The 11,563-nt window shown below is 39.8% G+C and overlaps 1 protein-coding gene across 1 annotated transcript; it reads right to left on the bottom strand.

The window, feature by feature from the left end:
- Positions 1-327: 327 nt before the first annotated feature.
- drgx (dorsal root ganglia homeobox) lies at positions 328-11,130 on the bottom strand. Its single transcript, XM_068020329.1, has 6 exons — positions 11,075-11,130; positions 9,553-9,640; positions 9,000-9,101; positions 6,855-7,027; positions 6,616-6,728; positions 328-590 (listed from the first exon to the last, which is right to left on the bottom strand). The coding sequence occupies exons 1-6, from the start codon at positions 11,128-11,130 to the stop codon at positions 328-330; spliced, it is 795 nt and encodes a 264-aa protein (XP_067876430.1).
- Between the last annotated feature and the right edge of the window lie 433 nt (positions 11,131-11,563).

Here is an 11,563-nt window from a genome sequence, read left to right as displayed (position 1 = left end):
CGTCCACTCCTTAAGTACCCGCTGCACCAGATCTAGTGCAATATAATTCTAGCAAGTGACTGTCTTCCCAAGTAGCCAAGAGTGGAATAAACATAGTTAAAAGAAAAAAGGAAGGCAACTGCTGCATTGCAAAAATCCAGAATTCATCTATATACATCTTTTTTGGCTTTGACCCAGGTAAGAATCTTAGTTTTTGTACAGATGGAGTCATGTCTTGATCATATGGTAGATCCAACGTCTTTAGAGCTGTGAGAACATTCACAATGATGTCATAAAGTGATCTTAAGTGTTATCTCTACAGTTATGTTTCTCTCTCTCTCCTTCTCCTCATACGTTCCGTTCACTTTCAATCTTTTCTTTGGGATGGCTGGTCTTCTCCTGGTCGCTGTCCACGGAAGGCTTGGGTCCAGCAACTGGGCTGTTGTTGGCTGTAGGAAGCAGGTTGGCTGATTGGAGCACTGCCTCCGAGTGTTCACGTGCTTTCATGCGCAGTGCTGCCACGCTAGCTGTTCGATTGCTCTGACAACCATATGGTGGCAGAAAGGAGAGACCCATTGGGTCTGGCACACAGCAGGAACAAAGGGAATTTCCTAAAACAAACACAGGCATCTTAATTACACTTGTTTACACATGGGAATGTTGCACTCTACAACATTTAAACATTTTCACAGGAATGTCGCCTACTCGAACATCTTGGGGCTAGAAGTAATTATATTTGGGTAACTTTGAACGTGTTCTAGATCACTGTTGTGATATTGGTCATTCCATAACCCCACTTTTTCTATGGATATTAGTCAACCCAAGACAAATTCAGACCAGTATTTTAATGGGGTACCATCATCATGAAAAAGTAATTGGCAAATATTTCTGTATTTTATTTAGCATCACAATGAAATGTTAGAAATCACATGAAGAATAACACTGGATCATATATTATGTATCAAGACAACATGGTGAAATTAAAAGTTTTTCTCCATCTTGAAACAAAAAAAAAGTTGCCAATATTTTGCTTCTCTGCATGACTGCATCAGTCTGGTGAAAAATGAATTTGGTGTAAGGAAATACATAGAATTTTAGAAAATTGACACTTCCAACAGCAGCTTGCATTTACATTTAACATAATAAAAACACTTCAAGGTGCTTTACAAAATTAAATTTGACATTGAGCCACATAAGGAAATACAAGGCCAGATGACCAAAAGCTTTGGTTAAAGAGGTAGTTTTGAAGGAGCGTTTTAAAGGAGGAAAGTGATGGAGAGTTGGAGAGATTTAGGGAGGGAATATCAGAGCTTAGGGTCAAGGCAGCTGGTGGTATGGCCTCCAATGGTGGAGTGATTAAATATGGGAATGTTCAAAAGGCAGAGCGCTGAGATCTCGCAGGGGGTCAGGTGGGGTGTGTGGTGGCCGTAAGGCTGGAGGAGATAACAGAGATAGGAGGCGTGAGTCCATGGAGGGATTTGAAAATAAGGATGAGAATTTTTAAATCGAGGCATTGCATAACTGGCCGTCAATGTAGGTCAGTGAGCACAGGGGAGATGGTGAGCGGGACTTGGTGCGAGATTGGACACTGGCGGCAGAGTTTTGAATAATCTCAAGTTTACTGAGAGTAGAATAAAGGAGGCTGACCAGGAGAATGTTGGCATAGTCAAGTCTGAAATCCAGCAATTCCAGCAGCAGATAAGCTAGGCAAGAGTCAGGTGATGTCATGGAGGTGAAAATACACAATCTTAGGTGGTTGTGCAGATATGTGGTAGGGTACTCATCTCGGAGTCAAACATAACACCAAGGTTGTGAACAGTCTGATTCAGCCAGGGAGAGGGTGGAGTCAGTGGCAAGGGAACAGAGTTTGTGACAAGGACCCAAGACCACGGTTTCTGTCTTCCCGTTATTTAGTTGGAGGAAATTATCTGCTCAGCAGTTTGACAGTTTGGAGACAATGGAAGGGTCAAGTGAGATGGAGGTGAGATAGAGCTGGGTATCGTCAATGTAGATGTGAAGACTGGCGCTGTCTTTTTGGATGATGTTGCCGAGGGGAAAATGTGGATGAGAAATAGGAAGGGGCCAAAGATAGATTCTTGGGGGACACCAGGCGTAAAAGGTGCGGGAGACGGAAGAAAAGCCATTGCAGTGATTCACTGGCTGCAACTAGATAAACAAGAATGGAACCAGGCGACTGCAGTCCTACCCCGCTGGACGACGGCGGAGAGGCATTGGAGTAGAATTTCATGGCCTACCGTATCAAAGACTGACAATAACTTCCAAACAATGTCAGGTTAGATTAGATTCCCATAATATTGTAGTTTAATATAAATGTTTGACTTGTCAAGGGTGGGTTTACAATGATAATTTTGGGAACAGGGGTATCCTGCATACCAGCACTTATTTCAAACTAAGTGACGCTTTGCCACAGAAATATAGGACATGTTTTAGGCCCCATGGCAAATTTAAAATCCATTCTGCAACATTCTCCCTTCCCTCCTCTTTCCATTGACACCTGCTGAGGTACTGGAATACAAGCGTTCAGGCAGCTGTCAGTCCCTGCTACTTTTCCTGTGTGAAACAGTGAGCATTGACAGGGTGTTGAAGTGTAGAGGGTATAGTGAATTAATGTGCTTTGATCGACTGAACAATCTTTACTTGCCCTTTTTCTCATCTTCTATGCCACTAGATCTCAGTTCCTTGCTGAATTCTTATGGTTCTAGAGGTCAATTAAGTTTAGACAGGGAATTATCACCTTTACTGAAAGAAGGGCAATATCCTTTTAAACATCCTTAATAAAATAAGTTAAAACAAACAGCACCTAACAGTACCATAGTGAAAGGTAAGGGCTGGTTTCCCAATTCTGAAGTTATGGGTTCTGATCAGTGTCAAATTCTTGACATATTTTGAAAAAAAGCAAAAGACATCAAACCAATACAAATATATTAGTTATTTTTTCTTCACTTCAACTTACAAGTATTATTGTATTATAAATAGAACCATTCGTTTTACTACAAGTAAAACAGTATTGAATAACAATTAATTCAAGAGTCATTAGTAAGAATGTACTAGTGATAATTTTTCATCTATTTTGCATAGTTTTAATTACTGTATTATTTTAAATGTCAGTGCCCATGCTTTCGTCACTCTGGGCCTCTTAGATACATTCAGTGGAACTTTGCAGCCACATTAAAAGTTTAAACCAATACCCCCATTAATTTCTATTTATCCCACACTGTGGTGTTCTGATGTATCCACCAATGTGATAACGATCTAAAAACTGCCCTTTCCGAACCATGAAATTAAAACCAAACAAATCAGCAAGTATGAAGTATTAACATGGATAGATCTGGGTTGCCTTGTCTTCATGGGGGTATTTGATCCATGGCTCACAGTCTGGATGCTCCAGCCAAACTCAGTGTAAGCAAACATGTGCAGTAATTACCAGGAGACATACTCAAGCTCAAAGGTGGGATTCAGCACTAACCATTTACCTTTGAATAGACATCCATGAGATGCTGAAAAACAATATGATCGAAGGGGAAGCCTGTGTTCTTCTGTTCATTTGACATCTTTTATTAGTATATTTAACCAGAAGTAATTATATGATTCATTCCAAAATAAAGATGCTTGTTACCCAATTAATTTATGTCCTCCCTGTGGGTCATCAGGTTGCATATTATACTTAGAATATGCTAATTGTCAAAGATATAAGGAAGAAGAGTAATATCAATCAGAAGGTGTGAATCCCCATATATTCTTAGTCAATAGGATATTTATTGAAAATTACAGATGATTAAACATTGACTTCCTTGCAACTGAATCCTTTCCCACCTGTGCAACACATGTGGAAAATGCATAGCTAAGCTCACAGTGGGTCTATATAACCTCACACTGTAAAGCACGGCAGGGTTTCAACTCACTAATATTGTTATAGTTGGCCATTCAAGACTGAAGTTCAAAACCTTTGCTGGAAAGAGTCTAAACTGTTACAAATGGTTCAGATTTGAAAGAATCCTGGAATCTTGATCTTAACCCATATTCAACGTTCCATTTAAAAAATCCACAATGACAAGAGTGCAGATGTTCAGAAAATGCCACCAAAAAATTTTTCCAAAAGTTGAATGATATAATCTGGGATTAATAGGGCTGTTATGAACAGGGATTATTTTATATTAAATGTTCAGCCCTATTTTGGATAGATAATCAAAATGCTGGCACCATAAATTTGGTGTCACTTACATCATTATTTTGTCTTCTCTTGTATTCCTTTCACTCCTGATGCATGAGGGAATTTGCCCCTTCACTGAGGTTTCTCAGTGTTAAAAAATAAGGCTGTTCCCTCAGTGTTCACTTGTTGTTTGCTGCAGCTCCAAAGGACACATATGGGCCTTTTGAACACTGTTGCGGCACCACACCCACCCTATGTTTTGATTACATTGCATGCTCTGATTATCAATTGTCAGAACAGAATGTCATTTTTTTGCCTCAAAATGGTCCACCTCGCAAAAGTATTGCATTGACTCCTAAATTGACTGTGACTTGCCACGTCCAACTTCTGGGTATGAAGCCCAGCTTTCAAAAGTTTGTACATCTAAATAAATAAATATTTATCTTTTTGATATCTTGCTCATTTTGTCACTAGACAATCATAATATGGTTCCAGATATCAGAACCTAGCTAGGTTTGGCTCACTTTAAACTTCTGAAGACTTCATCAGGGTGATCTGGATAGCAATAGCAATAGCTGTGTCCACTCCCAGTTTTCCTTATTAATTGTGAACCGAAGAGATGTTGCTTTTTCACACATTTGAGGACTGTGTAACTGCAACAAAGCAGTTCATTAGCTACCATGGGTAACTGGAGAGAACAATGACATTGTTATCAGAAACACATGTATGTGTATATCATTTCTCCAGTGGCAGCATCTGTGACTGATTACAGATCTGTTAGTACTTGAGTCTAGTTTTGGGCTCAGGGTCTGCAGTGTATCTTTACATTATAAACACGTCACTTCCAGTTAACGTGAAGCCAACGTCAAACTTATTCCAACGGAAAAATATATTGCAGTTTGATTCACACTGCAGCAACTAAGCAGAGCTGGATGACAAGACACCAAGATAACACCAATTGTTTCTACCTGTGCTATCATTACTTCTATAAAAATAAAATTATGTCTGTTCATTCTGATTCAAGCGCTATTAAACATTTTGCTGGTACATTTTGAATGGTTCCCCTTTTCTAGTAGATGTTAATTCCTATATTTCAATGTATAAAGTAACAAAAACTTTATGAAAGTGAATATAAATTCTATTCTATTTTATTATCAAAGTCAATTTGGAGATGCCACAGTTAAGAGACACTTATACAAACTCAAAGTATATTCACAATTAGTTTATTTGTGCTGCCTCACTGCTACTAGTTATCACTAACTCTGCGTATTTTGTCAGACCAGAATACAACCAAGTGTAGTAATCGTGGATCTGGAACACAACATATACTATAGCAACTCCAGCCTCACTTCTCCATATTCAAACTTCGTTTTAATAACAAGTCAAACGAGATTTTTTTTTAAAAATATATGTTAACCCTACCAGCATTTCATGTTCAAAAGTGACAACAGCGGATCACAGATAGAACCCGGTGCTGCATTAATAGCCCCTGTTAAAATCCCACCGCGTCCTAATGTCACGTACGATGTTTGTTTTTAGGGCAACTGTGAACAGGTTGTGTGTTTATCACAACAGTAACGATTGAATCAGAGATCAATTTTTTTTTAAACTCCAAATGGATGATGTGATGTTCGGGGCCTCGATGGGGAAAACAACAGATGTGACAGAGGGGGAGGGAAGAAAACATTGTATTGTCGTTTATTATCGCTATTGTATAATCGGAATGATGAAGCGTTTCTATTTTATTTGGTAAATTACAATCTCAGTTCTTCTCTCACTCTGCCAGGCAGTTACACTTCCTGTTTTCTCAGTTTATATTATTTGATTCAGTTTCTGCGCTCTTTCACAAATTTGCCTTAAAGAACGTCGGAAGAAATTCCTTTCCAACCTTAAGGGTGCAATTAATGTTCTGCTGAAGACGGGGAAAATGCCAACCACATCGTATTATATCACATCACCAGGGCCCGGTATATAAATACTCAAAGATAACATCAGATCGCCCCTTTATCGTTGACAGATTTAATTGAGAAGAAAACTTGACATAACTTATTGTGTTTACTTCTGGGCTTTCAGACAAGGAAGTGTTTTGCTCAAGCAGCTCAGTACATCAAGGACAAAAAGAGAAATAAGGGCAGGTTAAACGCGCACTCATCTATGAGGAAAGTATTGGCCTTCTTTCACACTATGATATGCTGAAAATCTGCACCCTTCACTGGGGATTCGTGTATTTGCTGTACCAAATTGGCCTGTTCTATCAGTATTGAATGGGGGCTCCGTCATGGGATTTTTCCTCTTTACATAAGAGTTTGGTTCAAATTTTGGTGTTTGCGTCTGTTTCTAAAGTTTCTTTCATTCGATTAAAGTTTAATGTCACCTCTAGTTCTCCAATGGGAGATGTCAATTGCTGCCTGGTAATTACCAACTGGGCTGCAAACAGGGGGAAAATGAAGAAAAGCAGAACTCACCTTTTAACGTTGCAACTTGGGTTAGAGCTTGGGCATAAGTGGCAGTGTTGAGGAGAGTAGTGGGCAAGCAGGAAGGGAAGAAAGGAGCTGTTGGAGCCACCGTCCTGCTGAGACTGAAAAGCAAACCGAAGTTAACGGGACGATTTTGAAATCAACATTTATCTGCACACACAAGTATTTGTGATAAGTTGATTCCCCCCCCCCCCCCCCCCCCCCCCACTCCTCCCTCTCCCACTTACTTCTGTTGCATTTCCAACGATTCTTTCTTGTTCCTGTTCTGCTCCATTTGCGAGGGGGAGTTTAAGTTTCTCATGGGCGGCGACCCGTCTGCTGCAATTTCTTTCACTCCTTCTTGATCGGAATTCCCTCTTTCTGTCTTCCTCCATTTCGCCCTCCGGTTTTGGAACCACACCTGCCAAGTCAATGTTCAATCAAACTCAATCTCGATCACTCATGACCCCGTCCTGCTTTTGTTTTTGCTTCAATGTAAATACAACCTGTTTATTCCCCCAACACGACTTTAATAATCAGAGTTTTATTGTGGAACAAATTCTCATGGCGAGTGTATCAGTTATTTAGCACCTACCCTAAACTTAGTATTTTTCTTTTTTAAAAAAATTGCACTAGCTGCAGAGTACAGCGGCGTCATGTCTTTCTAGTGACTGTTTGCAATGTTGTTTGACAATGTGTTCTCAATATGACACTGGTAACTAATGAACGTGTAAAATGGTAAGTACCAATGCTTTCTGCCTCCTTTCTAATTAACCCATTCATGTCATCAGACATTTGAACCCAATTCAGTAATCTTCATCCCACTCCCAAACACTCACTCCTGATTTCAGGCCATCAGGAAATCCTTGACTGTTTCGCTTTTAAATGTTGCGCAACTTACAATAGAGTACACCGGGAAAGCTGATAGCGTTCTGTTAATAGCCACTAGGTACACGTCCTATCAAAAAGCAATAAATACATATCAGATTTATAAGCGTTAATTTAATCTGTTTTCCCTAAATTTGCCCAGATCCCACAGGGCTAAGGGCAGACCTCCCCAACCCCCCATATATGTGTGCGATTTAAAGTGCAGTGAGCTTCACAAAGATATTAATGACTTTATAATCATGTAAACTTGGGTCAGTTAAGTGTGGACCAGATTGCCGACAACTTCTTGCATCATAATTGAATGAAGGTCGTTGGCTATAACAACATTTAATTGAGCAATTTTTCATTATCATATTTTAATGACTTTCCAGTGACAGTTAGCCTGCTACTGAGTAACATGCATGATGAAGTCGTTTATTTCCTATTTAGTGATTGTTTGACAACATCAGCTTCGATTAAGGCTTGGCTTTCTAACGCATTAATCATATTTTAGTGGCCTACTGATACCGCACAGCATTTTTTTTTTGTGTGTGTGGCTTTGTTTTTCGGTAGCTTTCCTTCTGTCTTTAAAAAAAGACGATGCAAAGGATGATTCTGCAGTGTTTGGAGGATAATTGTCTCCATTTGCTATCTCACCCTTGCACCTTCCAGCACCAAGTCGTGATCTGCCCGTCCTGAATGCTCCCTAATTGCTACATTTATCTTAATTTGCAGTTTCTTCTTAGGCAGTCGGGGAGCAGGCGACGTTGAGTGAGCACTCAAACCATATCTAAACCAGGATTCCATTCGAAAATGATAATACGCCTCCGTGTGAACGCCGATTCATGTCGAGATTTAATAAGCACGATCCTTTAATCCGTTTAGGGAAGAATAATATGTTTACAATCCCTAATTTAGAGCAATGAATTCCATTATCTCGCTACATTTATTGGGTTTTAAACGATAGCGCTATGACCCAGAGGGACTAAAGTCAAACTATTATAATGTTTATAATTGCATTCGCACATAGATCTCACCCAGAGCAAATCTGAAAGGGTTCATAAATGCGTGTGTGTGAGAGAGAGCAAGTTCTTATTAAAAATGGGGGTTTTAAAAAAAAGTGCAAATCAACATGCCAGGCCTTTGTGTTAAAATATATGCAGCCAGAGAGTTAGTAACTGGATTTGCAGCGCAGTTTCCTGCTTAACGTGAAAATCAGCTTGGGCTCCAATTTTTAAGAGGTAGTTTGAAGCTTTTTTTTTTCAAGGCAAGGAAATGGATGTGCATTGATGTAATTTAGTGCCTTAGAGACACGGACAAATTAGTGTAGAACATTATCACTAGTTAATTATGAATGACCGATTAATCAACCTAATCTAATATTCCACATTATGTTGACGTTATTAAAGTGCATCACATAAATGACAGATAGTCTTTCATTTGTTTTATCTCCAGCCAAATATGCACTTTACACTGACAGTAGCGCAAAGTCTGAGCGCCCAGCTCTTTTTTAAAAGATGATTTACCTGAACTCTCGCTTCAGTGAGATTTATCTTCATTGCAAGCTCTTCCCTGGTGAATACGTCTGGGTAATGCGTCTGTGCAAAAACGGCTTCTAAAGCTTCTAACTAAAGGGGGGAAAGGGGTGGGGGGGTGGGGGGGGTGAGAGAGAGAGAATGCATCTTTTGAAAAACGAATCATATATATATATATATATACACACACACACATCAGTAAAATCGCAAACAGTCGTGATTCTGAATTTGCTGCAATGTAGAGGGGCAATCTGCAAAAGTCTCATCAAATTCGCTCGTACACTTTGCAAATGGTCAGATTTTGATGCTAATCATATTTGCTCTCAGGCGGGACTGCTTCTAGTCTAAAGCTAATAAAAAGCCCGGTGAAACATGCGTTGTTACATTTTCGTATTACACTGACTGATAATGAGCACTTCACGAGATGTAAAAGTAGGTTCAATGGGGGGCAAACTCGCGCGGGCCTCCTTGATATTATTGCAGCGTTTGATTTGCACTTTAAGCGGACCGAGTTCACGGTAAAGTCTATGGGAGCAGGGCAAACCTGCTGAAGGGTAAATGTTGTCCTGTTCCGACGTTGTTTTCTCCGGAGGAAACCATCGTCGAAATCGCTGGCGCTGTGGCCGCCAAAACTGCCGGAATTCACTGAGAAAATGCAAAGAGAAGTATTTTATGGCTTGGAAAATTAGAAGTTGTTTCATCAGCTTTTTAAAAAAGTAAAGCATCTTGCGCTTTCTCCTAAGAGAAAGCAAGATTCACTTTAAAAATATTTATAATTCCAATGTTTGAACCATTAGATTCCAACTAGCTGTAGCTCCAATAGAAACTACATTACAAACAGGTCAGTGAATGTGTCAGCAGTATCAGTTCAATATTTAGCCTGAATTACAGTCTTTATAAGGACGGTATTCCACCAAAATATAACCATCCCCTGGTATTGGAGTGGGTTAGTTACTAACTGGGAAAAACGCTACTTATTTCAAAGCAAATCCAGAAAATCTCAATATTTTGCCCCTTTTGATTTGACCTCCAATTCCTGATAAATCTTCGTAACCTTTAGGAACTCTGGCACACGAAAGTCGAGCCATACATTGAGGCTGATGATTTCCAATGGGTCTATTTTCCCCTCTGACCACCCCCCGTTTATAATTTGTTTGCAAAACAGCATAAAAGATTCATGCAGACCTTTTGGCGAAGGGAGGAGCGTGGCCACGTTTTAAAGCGTTGATTAGAAGCATGACATCAAACATCTGCGATGCTAAAAGCCTACTTTAACCCTCAGGCAAAAATGAAGGTTTTTTTTTGTATCTACTGAGGTTGAAGGGGGGGGGGGGGGGGGGGTGGGGAGAAGCAGGTGGCAAAATGCTGCTGGGACCGGCCCTCTCCTACACAGTACTAGTACCGAAACATATCAGAACATGGCCTGAGTACAGCACTCGGCTTAAATGTATATTGGTCATTACGTTATAGGGCGTGTCAATTATTCTGTAAAATACAGAAATGATTTAAACCATAAGAAACGCCAAGTCAGTTTTACATGGGACCTGATTATGGTACAATTCCATAATCTATTCATAATACGTGTTAATAAACGGATATAAACTGCAATATTCGGCGATTGTTGATAGATGAAAGGTATATTGAATTGAATCAACTGATCTAATGCAGTGTGTAGTTTTACACAGTTACAGTCCTGGTTTACAGAGGACGCAAGCAATTCCGATATCGAATGAAACAGAGAAATCCGTACAGAAATATGGAGATATGAAAAGTTCGATTGCCTTAAGGCGCGACCCAGCTTTGTGGTTTAAATAATGTTTAAAAATGAATCATGTTGTAGGCAGATTATGGTTACTGGGACATTTAACATGCTTACTTAAATGCTTTTCGTCACCTGGGTTCATATATATATATATATATATATAATGGAGACGTGCATAAATGTATATTTATGTATTTACCCAAGTGTGCACATGTATGTGATATATTATAAATTCCATGCATATGTAAGACTGGAGTTTAGATGGAAACAGACGTGGTAGATTTATATCTAAACGTACTTACACGAATTTGTCCGACAACACTCCCCGTCTAACTGCGGAGGACAGTGGAAGTAGAACATCATGGAATCGGCAACACCAGGAGGCTGGGGAAATGTGTTGTGTGTCTGAAGAAGAAGGAAAAAAGGAAGAATACCTTCAGCTGTTTTTTTTTTCTTTTCACGCGAAACACCGCTAAAGTTACATCGCTGGAGCGAGAGATAAAAGAAAACGCGCCACGCAGTTCGACATCGGGCATATGCTGTTTCTGCTGCAATAGAGAGAAGACAAAATGTTAACTGCTCCGTACCTGGGTCTAAACTGACGCTAAGCAAATAAATGAGGATGTATGTGGCTTTTGGAGGAGGTTTCAGCTCTTCCTGGCAGAGATTGTCCAACCCTCAGCGCGCAAAGTGACCAGATGTCTTTATCGGTCCGCTACATGCTCAGCCTCTCAGCAACTTGCCTTTATAATCTCACGCATAATTGGCCTTAATCTAATTATTTCCAGCGTTG

Source organism: Heterodontus francisci, chromosome 42 (assembly GCF_036365525.1).
Source record: "Heterodontus francisci isolate sHetFra1 chromosome 42, sHetFra1.hap1, whole genome shotgun sequence".
In the NCBI taxonomy this organism is placed as follows: domain Eukaryota; kingdom Metazoa; phylum Chordata; class Chondrichthyes; order Heterodontiformes; family Heterodontidae; genus Heterodontus; species Heterodontus francisci.
This window is presented reverse-complemented; position numbering and strand designations above follow the sequence as displayed.

Bases quoted from the DNA above. Each gene is read 5' to 3' on its own strand.
- drgx (XM_068020329.1), bottom strand. From the start codon at position 11,130: ATGTTCTACTTCCACTGTCCTCCGCAGTTAGACGGGGAGTGTTGTCGG. The intron at 6,729-6,854 runs GTAAGTGGGAGA...TTTGCTTTTCAG, and splicing joins TCGTTGGAAATGCAACAGAA to TCTCAGCAGGACGGTGGCTC. The intron at 591-6,615 runs GTGAGTTCTGCT...TGTTTGTTTTAG, and splicing joins CCAAGTTGCAACGTTAAAAG to GAAATTCCCTTTGTTCCTGC.